Source organism: Salmo trutta, chromosome 1 (assembly GCF_901001165.1).
Source record: "Salmo trutta chromosome 1, fSalTru1.1, whole genome shotgun sequence".
Classification (NCBI taxonomy): domain Eukaryota; kingdom Metazoa; phylum Chordata; class Actinopteri; order Salmoniformes; family Salmonidae; genus Salmo; species Salmo trutta.
The window spans coordinates 30,918,074-30,935,189 of record NC_042957.1 but is presented as its reverse complement, the minus strand read 5'-3'; the positions used below and the strand labels follow the sequence as shown (position 1 = coordinate 30,935,189).

General features: G+C 41.9%; 1 protein-coding gene across 1 annotated transcript; it reads right to left on the bottom strand.

Moving 5' to 3' along the window:
- Positions 1-6,847: 6,847 nt before the first annotated feature.
- Positions 6,848-7,953, bottom strand: LOC115191788 (trace amine-associated receptor 1-like). The gene has a single exon (XM_029749751.1). It carries the CDS (start codon positions 7,871-7,873, stop codon positions 6,848-6,850), a length of 1,026 nt encoding a protein of 341 aa, XP_029605611.1. The 5' UTR covers positions 7,874-7,953.
- Between the last annotated feature and the right edge of the window lie 9,163 nt (positions 7,954-17,116).

The following is a 17,116-nucleotide window of genomic DNA, read 5'->3' as shown; positions in this document are numbered from 1 at the left end:
CTCAGTGAGTGTATCATACAATGTGTCTATATGGCAGAGGGAGACACATTCATAACTAGAGTGCAGAGGCCTGTCCGCCGTCCAGTGATATATGGAGCCCAATCTGTGCAAAAGCCAGCCATTCAATCCCATGGTATCTGTTTTTCGTCAAATAGCCACGCGGCACACTGAACATCCCCTGTGCTGTTTCATGCTTAGGAATCGTGAGACAGAACAATATGTCCTCGTGAATAGCATCCCCCAGCATGTTGCGAACAAAAGTCAGTTTCCTCTTGATTGCTACACTACAGTGCATTCAGAAAGTATTCAGACCCCCTTCTCCACATTTTGTTACGTTACAGTCTTACTCTAAAATGTATGATATTGTTTTTTCCCCTCATCAATCTACACACAATACCCCGTGATGACAAAGCAAAAACAGGTTTTTAGACATAATAAATAACTTAATCATTTTTTTAAAGTATTCAGACTCAGTACTTGTTGAAGCACCTTTGGCAGCGATTACAGCCTCGAGGCTTCTTGGGTATGACGGTACAAGCTTGGCACACCTGTTTTTCACATTCTTCTCTGGAGATCCTCTCAGGCTCTGTCAGGTTGTATGGGGAGCGTCCCTGCACAGCTATTTTCACGTCTCCAGAGATATTCGATCGGGTTCAAGTCGGGGCTCTGACTGGGCCACTCAAGGACATTCAGAGACTTCTCCCGAAGCCATTCTTGCATTGTCTTGGCTATGTGCTTAGGGCCGTTTTCCTATTGAAGGTGAACCTTCACCCCAGTCTGAGGTCCTGAGCGGTCGGGAGTAGGTTTTCATCAAGGGTCTTTCTGTACTTTGCTCCGTTCATCTTGCCCTCAATCCTGACTAGTTTCCCAGTCCCTGCTGCTGAAACACATCCCCACAGCATTATGCTGCCTACACCATGCTTCACCGTAGGGATGGGGACAGATTTCCTTCAGACGTGACTCTTGGCATTCAGGCCGAAGAGTTCAGTCTTGGATTCATCAGACCAGAGAATCTTGTTTCTCATGGTCTGAGAGTCCTTTAGGTGCCTTTTGGCAAACTCCAAGCGGGCTGTCATGTGCCTTTTACTGACGAGTGGCTTGTGTCTGTGCTGCAGAGATGGTTGTCCTTTTGGAATGTTCTCCCATCTCCACAGAGGAACTCTGGAGCTCTGTCAGAGTGACCATCGGGTACTTGGTCACCTCCCTGATCAAGGCCCTCCTCCCCCTATTGCTCAGTTTGGCCGGGCGGTCAGGTCTAGGAAGAGTCTTGGTGGTTCCAAACTTCTTCCATTTAAGAATGATGGAGGCAACTGTGTTCTTGGGGACCTTCAATGCTGCAGAATTGTTTTGGTACCCTTCCCCAGGCTCGACACAATCCTGTCTCGGAGCGCTACAGACAATTTTTTCGACCTCATGGCTTGGTTTTTGATCTGACATGCACCGTCAACTGTGGGACCTTATATAGACAGGTGTGTGCCTTTCCAAATCATGTCCAATCAATTGGATTTACCACAGGTGGACTCCAATCAAGTTGTAGAAACATCTAAAGGATGATCAAAGGAAACAGGATGCACTTCAGCTCAATTTCGAGTCTCATAGCAAAGGGTCTGAATACTTATGTAAATATAGTATGCCGTGGAAATTACAACCAGGGACACCTGAAGTCAATCTTAAATTAATCATAATTTTTTATTAACAGCAAGCTGGAGAGGTCACAGTCAAACTTAGATGCATAATGTACCGGGCTGAAGTGAGCTCTACCGGGGCAGTCCCGTTAGTTCTCTTATATACTGCTTACACAGACAAGTTATATTTGCATGATTTAGCTTATTCATCATTCATAATGAATTCCTCATTAACGTTTGGTTCATGCATGTGACCGACCAATACCTCATGAGGCTTCTTCTCTCCAAGCTGAGACCTTGAAACTGAGATATACCTTTTGTTCTCAAAAAAAGGTTCTGGGCATACTGTCAAATTGCAGATTCTGATAGTGAGGATTCCTCCCAGGCACGTCTCTTGCATGGACAGAGAAATTGGTAATTAGAAAAGCACAAACATAACATTTTCCATCAAAGGTATTTCTGTTTTTTATTTGTAATACATTTGCAAAAAAAATGTTTACTTGTTTTCATATTGTCATTATGGGGTATTGTATATACATTGATGAGGATTTTTTTAATCCATTGAAAATAAGGCTATAACACAACAAAATGTGGAAAAAGGGAAGGGGTCTTAATACTTTCCGAATGCACTATGTATATATAGTTGAAGTCGGAGGTTTACATACACTTACGTTGGAGTCATTAAAACTTGTTTTTCAACCGCTCCACAAATTTCTTGCTAACAAACTATAGTTTTGGCAAGTCGGTTAGGACATCTACTTTGTGCATGATACAAGTAATTTTTACAACATTTGTTTACAGACAGATTATTTCACTTATAATTCACGGTATCACAATTCCAGTGGGTCAGAAGTTTACATACACTAAGTTGACTGCCTTTAAACAGCTTGGAAAATTCCATTTGTCAATTGGAGGTGTACCTGTGGATGCATTTCAAGGCCTACCTTCAAACTCAGTGTCTCTTTGCTTGACATCATGGGAGAATCCAAAGAAATCAGCCAAGACCTCAGAAACAAATTGTAGACCTCCACAAGTCTGGTTCATCCTTGGGAGCAATTTCCAAACGCCTGAAGGTACCACGTTCATCTGTACAAACAATAGTACGCATGTATAAACACCATGAGACCACGCAGCATCATACCGCTCAGGAAGGAGACGCCTCTGTCTCCTAGAAATGAATGTACTTTGGTGCGAAAAGTGCAAATCAATCCCAGAACAACAGCAAAGGACCTTGTGAAGATGCTGGAGGAAACAGGTACAAAAGTATTTATATCCACAGTAAAACGAGTCCTATATCGAACTAACCTGAAAGGCCGCTCAGCAAGGAAGAAGCCACTGCTCCAAAACTGCCATAGAAAAGCCAGACTACGGTTTGCAACTGCACATGGGGACAAAGATCATACTTTTTGGAGAAATGTCCTCTGGTCTGATGAAACAAAAATAGAACTGTTTGGCCATAATGACCATCGTTATGTATGGTGGATAAAGGGGTAGGCTTGCAAGCCGAAGAACTCCATCCTAACCGTGAAGCACGGGGGTGGCAGCATCATGTTGTGGGGGTGCATTGCTGCAGGAGGGACTGGTGCATTTCACAAAATAGATGGCATCATGAAACATTAAAATTATGCGGATATATTGAAGCAACATCTCAACACATCAGTCAGGAAGTTAAAGCTTGGTTGCAAATGAGTCTTCCAAATGGACAATGACCCCAAGCATACTTCCAATGTTGTGGTAAAATGGCTTAAGGACAACAAAGTCAAGGTATTGGAGTGGCCATAAACCCTGACCTCAATCCTATAGAAAATTTGTGGGCAAAACTGAAAAAGCGTGTGAGAGCAAGGAGGCATACAAACCTGACTCAGTTACACCAGCTCTGTCAGGAGGAATGGGACAAAATTTACCCAACTTCTTGTGGAAGGCTACCCAAAATATTTGACCCAAGTTAAACAATTTAAAGGCAATGCTACCAAATGCTAATTGACTGTATTTAAACTTCTGACCCATTGGGAATGTGATGAAAGAAATAAAAGCTGAAATAAATCATTGTCTCTACTATTATTCTGACATTTCACATTCTTAAAATAAAGTGGTGATCCAAACTGACCAAAAACAGGGAATCTTTACTAGGACTAAATGTTAGGAATTGTGAAAAACTGAGTTTAAATGTATTTGGCTAAGGTGTATGTAAACTTCCGACTTCAACTGTATACAAAAGTATGTTGACACCCCTTCAAATTAGTGGATTCAGCTATTTCAACCACACACATTGCTGACAGGTGTATTCAATTGAGCACACCTCCATGCAATCTCCATAGACAAACATTGGCAGTAGAATGGCCTTACTGAAAAACTCAGTGACTTTCAACGTGGCACTGTCATAGGATGCCACCTTTCCAACAATGATTGCTAGTTATAGCATCAATTCTTAGTTTCACAGTGTTATCTGACGACTGTATTAATGTGAGTTTCTGTGCCTCTGCCTCCACAACACAGACACCAGAAAAGAAGTAGATACTTCTCAAATAATGACATGCCTCCTTTGTGTAATACAGTCTATTTGGTAAGCCAGCAGCAGTGCCATTTGTTGATGTATAAGTGCTGTTAGTATTTCATGAGACATTGTCGAGATGATCAACTAATGATGTTATATCTACAGCGAGATATAACAGTGAGAACATGCTGCCGACAAACAAGGCCCAGCAGATGATTATTTTGATGTTCCTCTTCATCCAGATGTAGGGTGCTCGCTGGGCAGGGACAGTCCAGGTGAAGTAGTTAAAATTCAGACAAGTAGAGATTGACATGTTCATTTGAGGAAGAATCAGCACAAGTATTCCTTTGCAATAAGAGAGACCAGACAAACTGTGTTGTAGGAAACCAAGGCTCCTTGGAGTGTATTCAAAGGCCGTTTGAGAGGTTTTCAAATGTCTCCTTACAGCACTATTGAGAATGGCTCAACTAAAACAAGAATTCTGAAAGGATCTTGTATAACTCTGAGATTTTGTTTTGTATGTCTAGGTGGGACAGTATATAGGCCTTAATATTGGTATGTAAACCTCATCACACTCTTATGAACATACAATATATAACTCTACAGTACGTTCTGCACATGTTATTTTTGTGCTCTTGAATACAAATGAATGTGAACAAATGAAAACGTATCAATACAGAATCACCTGGAATGAGTTATCCCTCTTGTTCATCTTTTTCTCTGCATAACTGACAGGTGCTCAACTGAAGAAGTTTGTCTGTCCGTATTTATTTGGACAGTGAAGCTACATTTTTGACATTTCGCTCTATACTACATAATTCTGGATTTAAGATACATTGTTTCATATGAGGTTACAGTACAGAATGTCACCTTTTATTTGAGGGTATTTTTTATACATATCTGTTTTACCGTTTGGTCCCATATTCCTAGCATGCAATGACTACTTCAAGCTTGTGGCTCTAGAAACTTGTTGGCTGCATTTGCAGTTTGTTTTGGTTGTTTGATTATGTTTTGCCCCAATATGAACTGAATGATGAATATTGTATTGTGTCATTTTGGAGTCACTTTTATTGTAAATAAGAAGAGATGTTTCTGAACACTTCTACATTGTGTATGCTACCATGATTATGGATAATCATTAATTAATTGTGAATAATGATGAGTGAGAACATTAGAGTAACTAAGATCATAACCCCCCCCCAAAACATGCTAACCTCCCCTTTTATTGGTAATTGTGAGAGGTAAGCGTGTTTTGGGGTTATGATCTTTGAGTATCTGTAACTTTCTCACTCATCGTTATTCACGATTCATTCATTATTATCTGTAATCATGGTAACAACCACATTAATGTAGAAGTGTTCAGAAACAGGGCTATTTCTAGCTTTTTTGGGCCCCTAAGCATTTCCTGGTTGCTAAAATTCTAATAGTTCACCTAATTTCAGTTTATGGGGCAAAAGAAGCAGTCATTGTGTAGAGAATCATTGTACCATCTAAACCGCTGTGAAATATATTTTCCATAACCAAAAATATTGTATATTCAGCTGTTTGAAGCTTGTGTACAAAACCAAAAGGAAAAGAAGCAAAAGCAAAACTTAAGGGGAAGCATAGAAGTAGCGCACATAGAACAGATGTACTGCTTCGTAGACTTGCTTTCAATGCGAAAGACAGATCTATAAATCACATTTCTATGTGAATTTGGTAGGCTCGCCCAAATTTTAGATAGCTGGGTAGACTACCTTACCTAAGTGGGGCCCCTAACCGGCCGCTTGTCTCTTATTCCTAGAAACGGTACTGTTCAGAAACTATTCTATTCTTATTTACAATAAAAGTGACTCCAAAATGACACAGAACATTATTTACCATTAGTTTCTATTGGGCAATACATTTAAATTTTTACCCATTAAATTACTGGGAATGTATACATATTGAGTTTGCGACTCTCTTTGTTTTACAGTTGATCGTTTATTCACCGTTAATCAGCACCTCTACACGAAATCATTTTCTCTGGGTGTGCGCCTGCTCATGCTTTTTATTACACACCATTATCTGAAACACAACCAAAACAAACTGCATAAGCATCAGACAAGATTGTAGAGCCACAAGCTTGATGCAGTCATTGTGTGTTAGGAATATGGAACCAAATACTACACTTTCGACAAAATGTAATACACTATAAGTGAATTTGTCCTAATACTTATGACACCTTCAAATTCAGGGGACCACAGATGTAGGACCTTTTGCTACAGCAGTTTGCTACAGCAGGAAAAAGTATCCTGCAGCAACAGGAATTGTGGATTATAATGAATGGACACTTTTGTAGGGGCTGATATTTTATTTGCCATAACAAAAAATCTAAGTGGAAATAAAAAACTTTAGAAGCCTTTTTTAAACTCAAATACACTACAATTTTGCATTTCCTTCTATGCAGGAAAATTCTCAGCAAAAAGTGTGATCAAATTAAGAGCATACTCTGTAGATACATGAAGGGCATTCATTTCTAAACAGTAAAACAGATATGCATAAAAATACCCTAAAATAAAAGGTGACAGTCTGTACTGTCACTTCATATGAAATATTTGATCTGAAATGCTGGAGTATAGAGCAAAATTCAACTGGATTGTACTTGTTTTTTAAACCTACACACCTGTGTCTGATATTGTTTAATAAAGGACTGAGAGCAAGGCACATATGTGTCTCACTTCTTTGTAAGTATTGGATTTGGACATATTTATTCTGAAAACAGTTGTATTATTGAAGAGTCAGGTTGAAATATTTTACCAGAAATGATCATTCTAAACGCCCTCCTGAACCAACTGTAAAAGAATGCATACACCATAGGATTAATTGTTGAATTCAAATAGCCAATCCATACAAATGTTACAAACAAAACTGGTGGGGTAGAGTAACTAATAAAAGGATCAATGCAGTTGACGACAAAAAAGGGTGTCCAGAATGATAGAAATACCCCCATAATGACAGCAAGTGTTTTGGTGGCCTTCCTCTGTGATTTGCCTACAGAGTTCTGATTGGTTGTACCCTGAATTGAGCGTGCCTGTCTCTGTGCTATTAGGAAAATCTTTAGGTAGATGCTAAGCATCCCTACTCCTGGGATGTAGAATGAGATCACCGAAGACACAGTACTCGACACTTTGTTTTGAAACAAAATACATTCTCCCTCACAGGCAACATTTTTGTAGTAAAAATCCTCAATGCCCCAAATATTGAGCTCCAGAAATATCATACAAAACCCTACTACTGCAGAAACAGTCCAGGTGACCAGCATCATAATCAAAACAACGTGAACAGTTATTTTAGTTCTATATAGGAGAGGGCGACACACTGCATAATACCGGTCAATAGAAATAAAACACAAGTTAAGAATTGATGCAGTGCACAACATGACATCAGTGCTGGTGTATATTTTACAGAATAAGTCCCCAAAATACCAGCAGCTTTCCGCTGAATATACCATGCTGGGAGGCATCACTAAAACCCCCAAGAGGAGGTCTGACACAGCCAGAGAGAGGATGAGGTAGTTGGTTGGGGTGTGGAGCTGTTTGAAGTGAATGATGGGGATGATTACAAGAAGGTTGCCACACACTGTGAGAACTGACATTGAGCCAAGTAAGAGATAAAGTAATACTCGTATTGTTGGAGGGAAGATTGATCTTTTGCAAGACCCATTCACTGATTCAAAACATAGAAGTATATTCTCAACAATATCAGCCTTGCTGAGACTGGTTCCTGGTTCCATGGTCGTGGTTGAAAGAATCTTATCTGAAATATAAAAGATACATTATTGTCACATTATTACTATAGATGAAAACATCAATTACAGAATATTAGTTGGAAATAATTACATTATGCATGGTTTAATAAAAGAAATGTAAATGCTGTATTTTTCGCCACAGTATACTGTCACTTAGTAAAATGTATTAAATTACTGTTGCTTATTCATTGGAAATATTTCACAAATACCCAAAGAGACATGCTTTTTCCATTTCAAAAGGTGTGACATTCAATGTAAATGTTTCCAATTCAGCAAGTATGATTTGTTTTCGTGGTGCTTCATCATAGCTTACCTCTCAGCCATGCAGACGATGCATCACATGTGAATCCCTTTTCTCTGGTCACAATGTGATACAAAAATCTGAACTTGAATCTCATGCTTTTGTACCTATAGTCTATTAGCATAATGACGATTACAATATCCTTTTGACCAATCAGACATTTCTACATTCAACTCTACAGGGCACTCAAACTGATGATGTCATATGGTTGTAATCACTCTCCTCAGCACCATTGTGGATAATTGTAAAATCTTGACAAGTATCATGCCATTTTATAATGGACTCAAATTCAGATTTTTAAGTCAAACATTGTTACACAAAAAGAAACAGTCAAATATAGAGAGCAGTAGAATGTGCAAAATATATTTCTTAAATGCTTCTATTCAGTTTACTGGGGGAGGTCGGGTAATGTAATTATGTGCACAAGCACAAATCACCACATCTGTCATTTTAGTCCCGTCCGAATCTGCCATGCTAGACATTTTTACATGGCAGGAGAGTAACAATACCAGACAGAATAACCTACTGTTTTTTGGGGGGCAATCCTCTGATAATACTAGTCCCGTGCAAATCGACATCCCCGTGTTTTGAGAGAAATGTCTGCAGTTTTAGCAAGAAAACATTAACTGATTCGATAAATTGAACGAAGTACTGCTCATAAGATATATGAATGGCCTACATGTATCAACTTGCACAGTGAATGCTTCTGTTTATGTTTTGTGCGTATGAATTGAATATTGACAAATGCATCAGTAAAACATATTTCCCTTATTTAATGCGACCCTTGCTGTTAATAGATTGCAAAGCAGCATACAACTGACCTAAATGTTTGAAAATGACAAGTTACATTTCTCATCCATCGTCTTAAAACGCATCTCAAGTGCACTGTTTAGCTCACATCTGAAGGCTCAGGGTGCATTTAAGACGTAGAATATGCTAACAATTATGATCACACTTCCTCAATTCAAATATTATGGCGACACTATACCAAAGCTGGTACCAAACTATCATTGTTGCCATGTTGTCGCCTAGTCCTAGACTTGTTGAAATACAGTATCTTCACGCTTAACCTGTCTGGGCTAGGGGGCAGTATTTTCACAGCCGCATGAAAAATGTACCCAATTTAAACAGGTTACTAGAATATGAATATTATTAGTAGATTTTGGATAGAAAACACTCTGAAGTTTCTAAAACTGTTTGAATGGTGTCTGTGAGTATAACAGAACTCATATGGCAGGCAAAAACCTGAGAAAAAGTCAACCAGAAAGTGTAGGATCTGAGAAATGTAGTTCTTCTTTCTAGTCCCTTTCGAAACTACAGTATCTGTGGGGTTACGTTGCACTTCCTAAGGCTTCCATTGGCTGTCAAAAGCCTTCAGAAAGTGGTTTGATCATTCTCCTGTCACTGGGCAGAGTATAGGAGCTCAGTTACTGAGTGGTCTGCCTGGCAACAAAAGGATTGGATATGCGCAGTCACACGAGAGCGCCGTTCCTTCTTTTTCTTCTTGAATGAATATGCTATTGTCCAGTTGGAATATTATCACAATTTTACGTAAAAAATACCATAAAGATTGATTTAAACAGAGTTTGACATGCTTCTAAGTACGGTAATGGAACATTTCGACTTTTCATCTTTGGTTCCGCACTCGCGCCTTATGCCTTTGGATAAGTGATCTGTACGCACGAACAAAACTGAGGTATTTGTACATAAATATGGATTATTTCAAACAAAAACAACATTTCTTGTGGAAGTAGCAGTCCTGGGAGTGCATTCTGACGAAGATCAGCAAAGGTAAGAGAATATTTCTAATACTAATTCTGAGTTTAGGTTGCGCCGAACTTGGCGGGTGTCTGTATAACTCTGTGATGGCTGAGCTATGTACTCAGAATATTGAAAAATGTGCTTTCTCCGTAAAGCTATTTTAAAATCTGACAAAGCGGTTGCACCCAGGAGTATTCTATCTATAATTCTTTAAATAATTGTTGTATATTTTGTCAACGTTTATGATGAGTTTTTTTGTAAATTGATGTGCACATTCACCGAAAGTTTTGGTGGGAATACATTTTCTGAACATCACGTGCTAATGTAAAATGCTGTTTTTGGATATAAATATGAACTTTATCGAACAAAACATACATGTATTGTGTAACATAATGTCCTAGGAGTGTCATCTGATGAAGATCGTCAAAGGTTAGTGCTTCATTTAGCTGTGTTTTGGGTTTTATTGACACATGTCCTTGCTTGGAAAATGGCTGTAAATGGCTTATTTTTGTCTATGTACTCTCCTAACATAATCTAATGTTTTGCTTTCACTGTAAAGCCTTTTTGAAATCGGACAATGTGGTTACATCATGGAGAAGTGTATCTTTAAAATGGTGTAAAATAGTTGTATGTTTGAGAAAGTTGAATTATGACATTTTGTTGTTTTTCAATTTTCCGCACCGATATTTCACTGGCTGTGTCCCGCAGGTGGGACTACTAGCGTCCCACGTAGCCCATAGAAGTTAATCTCTACACGCTCAACCCAACACCCCACGGTTTACCACACAACCTTATAGCGTCATACTGTCACAGATTATGTCGTGGTGTTGCAGGGAAGACAAAAATGCAGCGGAGTTGTGGATACTCATATTTTAATTACCAAAAAAAGAGTAAAGCATCCACTTGACAAAACAATAAATGATACCCACGGCACGAAACAGTTTTGCAGGCTCACCAACGCAGTGCAAAAACAACTACCCACAAAACCAAGTGACAAACATACTCCTACATATATGACTCCCAATCAGGAACAACGATCCCCAGCTGTTCCTGATCAGGAGTCACAAGACCAACACAGGACATTCACACACACACACACAAGACTGCCACGTCCTGACCCCAAAACTACTACAACAGCTCTATCTGCTGGTCAGGACGTGACAGTAACCCCCCTCAAGGTGCAGACCCCGGAATGCACCTAACAACAAAAAACATCAACAATTAAAATCTCCAACAATAACCCCTAAACAATAAGGGAGGGAAGGGAGGGTGGCTGCCGTCAACGACGGCACTGTGCTACACCCTCCCTCCCCAACCCACCTATCCTGGAGGTGGCTCAGCTGCAGGACGTGGACCTTGCTCCACCCTCGGCGTCGCCCACTTCGGTGGCGCCGATAGCTGCGCCAGGCAGACGGGCCACTCGGGCTGGGCCGGAGGACAGGAGGGCCCCTCGGGCTGGGCCGGAGGGCCACTCTGGCAGCTCGGGGCAGTCGGGCCACTCTGGCAGCTCGGGGCAGTCGGGCCACTCTGGCAGCTCGGGGCAGTCGGGCCACTCTGGCAGCTCTGGGCAGTCGGGCCACTCTGGCAGCTCCGGGCAGTCGGGCCACTCTGGCAGTTCCGGGCAGTCGGGCCACTCTGGCAGCTTCTGACTAGCGGGCGTCTCTGGCGGCTCCTGACTATCTGGCGGCTCCTGACTAGCGGGCGGCTCTGGCGGCTCCTGACTAGCGGGCGGCTCTGGCGGCTCCTGACTGGCGGGCGGCTCTGGCGGCTCCTGACTGGCGGGCGGCTCTGGCGGCTCCTGACTGGCGGGCGGCTCTGGCGGCTCCTGACTGGCGGGTGGCTCTGGTGATGTACGACTGGCTGGCGGCTCTGGTGACGTACGACTGGCTGGCGGGCAGCTCTGGCGACTGTTGACTGGCTGGCGGGCAGCTCTGGCGACTGTTGACTGGCTGGCGGGCAGCTCTGGCGACTGTTGACTGGCGGGCAGCTCTGGCGACTGTTGACTGGCGGGCAGCTCTGGCGACTGTTGACTGGCGGGCAGCTCTGGCGACTGTTGACTGGCGGGCAGCTCTGGCGACTGTTGACTGGCGGGCAGCTCTGGCGACTGTTGACTGGCAGGCAGCTCTGGCGACTTACGACTGGCGGGCAGCTCTGGCGACTTACGACTGGCGGGCAGCTCTGGCGACTTACGACTGGCGGGCAGCTCTGGCGACTTACGACTGGCGGGCAGCTCTGGCGACTTACGACTGGCGGGCAGCTCTGGCGACTGGCGGGCAGCTCTGGCGACTTACGACTGGCGGGCAGCTCTGGCGACTTACGACTGGCGGGCAGCTCTGGTGACTGTTGACTGGCGAGGCTGGGCTGACGCACTAGACTGCTGATGCGTGGGGCTGGTACTGGACGTGCCAGCCTGGAGACACTCACCTCCATGCTAGTGCGTCTAGCGGGAAACACCGGACCGAAAGGGCGCACTGGCGGTCTTAAGCGCAGTGGTGGCATTACCCCTTCCGGCTCTATGCCTACTTCGCCCTGGCACATGCGGGGCGCTGGTACTGTGCCTACCATCCTGAAAATCCCAGGCCTCACCACAGCCCCAACCCCAAAGCACGGGACCTGTCCAGTCTGCCCTACAAGGGTACGGGGAGCTGGCCTGGGGCTCCAATCTCGCCCCGCCAAATAGCCCTTGTGCCCCCCCCTAAAAAGTTATTGGGGCTGCCTCTCGGGTTCCGTCAATACTTCCAGCGACCAGGAATCCATCACCTCCCGAGCACGCTGCTTCCAACATTCCTCCCTCACTTGCCTCTGTCCTCTTCTCCGCTGCTTGGTCCTTTGGTGGTGGGTAGTTCTGTCACAGATTATGTCGTGGTGTTGCAGGGAAGACCAAAATGCAGCGGAGTTGTGCATACTCATATTTTAATTACCAAAAAAAGAGTAAAACATCCACTTGACAAAACAATAAATGATACCCACAAAACAGTTTTGCAGGCTCACCAACGCAATGCAAAAACAACTACCCACAAAACCAAGTGACAAACATACTCCTACATATATGACTCCCAATCAGGAACAACGATCCCCAGCTGTTCCTGATCAGGAGTCACAAGACCAACACAGAACATTCACACACACACAAGACTGCCACGTCCTGACCCCAAAACTACTACAACAGCTCCATCTGCTGGTCAGGACGTGACACATACCCAAGAAGACTCAAGACTGTAATCACTGCAAAAGGTTCTTCAACAAAGTACTGAGTAAAGGGACTGAATACTTAGGTAAATGTGATATTTCGGTTTTTTATTTGTAATAAATTTACAAAAATGTACTGCGCTGATCAAAGTTGTGAAACATAGCCCAGATGCCTATGATTCGTTCAGATTTTGTCTGGTCCGGGCCGACCAAATTAGTACTTGTTTGGGGGCGGAACTTATTAGAATAATACCCAGCATGCTTAGCATGTGTTTGTTTTTACATTTAGATTTTGGCCATTCAGCAGCCCCTGTTATCCAGAGTGACTTACTCTCACTGCATTCAACAAAGGTAGATAAACAACAACATATCACATTCATAGCAAGAAAAAAATATTTCTGTAACTGTTACTGAGAATGTTATTGTACACTAAACAAAAATATAAAAGCAACAATTTCAAAGATTACAATTTTAAAGAGTTACAGCTCATATAAAGAAACGAGTCAATTTAAATGAATTCAATAGGCCTAATCTATGAATTTCACATGTCTGGGAATACAGATATGCATCTGTCACAGGTACCTTAAAAAAAGGTATGGAAAACCAGTCAGTATCTGGTGTGACCCCCATTTGCCTCATGCAGCGTGACACATCTCCTTCGCATAGAGTTGATCGGGCTGTTGTTTGTGGCCTGTGGAATGTTGTCCCACTCCTCTTCAATGGCTATGTGAAGTTGCTGGATATTGACGGGAACTGGAACATGTTGTCATACACGTCGATTCAGAGTATCCCAAACATGCTCATTGGGTGACATGTCTGGTCAGTATGCAGGACATGGAAGAACTGGGACATTTTCAGCTTCCAGGAATTATGTACAGATCCTTGCGACATGGGACTGTGAATTATCATGCTGAAACATGAGGTGAATGGCACGACAATGGGCCTCAGGATTTTGTCACGGTATGTCTGTGCATTCAAATTTCCATCAATAAAATGCAATTGTGTTCGTTGTACCATAACCCCATCCCAATCTGTTCACAACGTTGACATCAGCAAACCGCTCACCCACACGACGCCATACACTGCCATCAGCTCGGTACAGTTGAAACTGGGATTCATCCGTGAAGAGCACACTTCTCCAGCGTGCCATTGGCCATCGAAGGTGAGCATTTTCCCACTGAAGTCGGTTAAGACACTGAACTGCAGTCAGGTCAAAACCCCTGGTGAGGACGACAAGCATGCAGATGAGCTTCCCTGAGGCGGTTTCTGACAGTTTGGCAGAAGTTCTTTGGTCGTGCAAACCCAGAGTTTCACCAGCTGTCCGGGTGGCTGGTCTCAGACAATCCTGCAGGTGAAGAAGCCAGACGTGGAGGTCCTGGGCTGGCATGGTTACACTTGGTCTGAGGTTGTGAGGCTGGTTGGATGTACTGCCAAATTCTCTAAAACAAAAAATGTACATTCATTTCTCTGGCAACAGCTCTGGTGGACATTCCTGCAGCTAGCATGCCAATTGCACATTCGCTCAAATCTTGAGACATCTGTGGCACTTTGTTGTGTGATAAAACTTCACATTTTTTTGAGTGGCCTTTTATTGCCCCCAGCACAAGGTGCACCTGTGTAATGATCATGCTGTTTAATCAGCTTCTTCATATGCTACACCTTTCTGCCAAGATAGTCCATCTACCTAAGGAGAAATGCTCACTGACAGGGATGTACACAAGTTTGTTTGCAAAAATTTTCCTGAAACATGGGACCAGAAATGTACATGTCGCTTTAATATTTTTGTTCAGTGATGTTGAAGTGGTCTGTTGGTTTATTCTGTAGGTTGGAATAGTTTTGAAGCTTTTGAAAATCCTACCTTAAGTGCACCTGACAGATGGGAGCAATAATAAATATTATATGTTGAAATCTTTCAGTTTAGCTCCTCTTTCCTATTTTAAATGGATTTAAAAGTAATTGTGATATAATGCTTACTTCATTGAGAATGTTTGAGCAGTTGCAATTTTGCCATAAAATCAATTACCAAGAAATACATTTTCCATACCTGTAAATGTATTTTCAACTTTCATTCAGAATCGAAATTCAGAAAGGATGTTTGTGAATCAATAAATTATGACACATTTTGGTTTTTTTCAATTACATTCAATTCAGCATTGAAAAAGGCACACGTTTAAGTTTGTTCCACCTGAGTGAGGGACCACAAGTCAGACCACTATGATAACACACCAAATGCATTACTTTCTCTTGAGGGGAAAGTAATTACTAAATGCATTACTTTCTCTTGAGGGGAAAGTAATCTAAAAGTAACTGAAAGTAATCAGATTACGTTACTGAGTTTGAGTAATACAAAAGTTACGTTACTGATTACAATTTTGTACAGGTAACTAGTAACTATCGGATTAGATTTAGAAAGTAACCTAGCTAACCCTGTTAAGCCATTATGTTTGCACCCCGGTAACATCGTCCCAAGGCTATTGCGCACAGTTCATGTAAACCCGGTACATCAACAATTCAAAGTTGGTCTTAGCGTGACCATAGAATTTTATGGGAGTGACCTTACTGAGTAAAGTTTTTGTCATCATTCAATTTTAGCGAATCACATGACTGCGAGGCGTGGCTCTGTGCTTGTGGTGTGCTAGCATACAGAAGGAGGGTTAGGGAGAAAGTGTTGTGGGAGATGATTGGCTGGTAGATTAAGATGATTAAGCCGATGTCTATGTGCCTGGAGTTTCTCCCGGTATTTCTGTATTGGCTAAATAAGGACAAGTTTCAGGTGTTGATCCACCATACTGTATTTGGCATAAGTGTCTGTGAATGAGATTAGCACCCCGGTGTAGCTTGAAAACATACCTCAATCTAGGGATGGAAGGTGTTGCTGTACTCTTAATTATCCCATTATCCGATGTGGAAAATTCAGAATTTTGAAATACTGCTAGTTTTTAATTAAAATGCGTTTTTCGTCAGCATGTTAGGTTAGCTAATGCTAAAGCAATTCATTGGATTCCACTACACTTCCAGTAGCTACTCACCCCAAAGCTAGTTGTTGTATTTTCATGGAATCCACTGGGCTGCTTTAGCATTAGCTAGCCTAGTATAAACAGATATGGGATACCATTAACCTGTCTGGGAACCTGGGACGCTTGCGTCCCACCCTAGTCAACAGACAGTGGAATCGCGTCGCGTGAAATACAAATACCTCATAAATGCTATAACTTCAATTTCTCAAACATATGACTATTTTACACCATTTTATAGATACACCTCTCCTGAATCGAACCACGTTGTCCGATTTCAAAAAGGCTTTACAGCAAAAGCAAAACATTAGATTATGTCAGGAGAGTACCCTGACAAAAAAAATCACACTGCCATTTTCAAAGCAACTAGCATGCATCACAAATACCCAAAACACAGCTAAATGCAGCACTAACCTTTGACAATCTTCATCAGATGACACTCCTAGAACATCATGATACACAAAACATGCATTTTTTGTTCGATAAAGTTCATATTTATATATAAAAACAGCATTTTACATCGGCACGTGACGTTCAGAAAATATTTTCCCTCAAATGCTTCTGGTGAATCAGCGCTATAATTTACAAAATTACTATTCGAAAACATTGTTAAAATGTAATATTGTCATTCAAAGATTTATAGATTAACATCTCGTGAATGCAACCGCATTGCCAGATTTAAAAATAACTTTGCTGGGAAATCACAATTTGCAATAAACGAGGTCCTATGCTCAGAAAAATAGGCTAGGCGATACAAGTTAGCGCCATCTTGGAACCATCTAAAATCAAATATACTATTGTAAATATTCCCTTACCTTTGATTATCTTCATCAGAAGGCACTTCCAGGAATCCCAGGTCCACAACAAATGTAGTTTTGTTCCAAAAAGTTAATAATTTATGTCCCAATAGCTCCTTCTTGTTAGCGCGTTCCGAAGGCTACTCATAATGTACGAGGCACACGG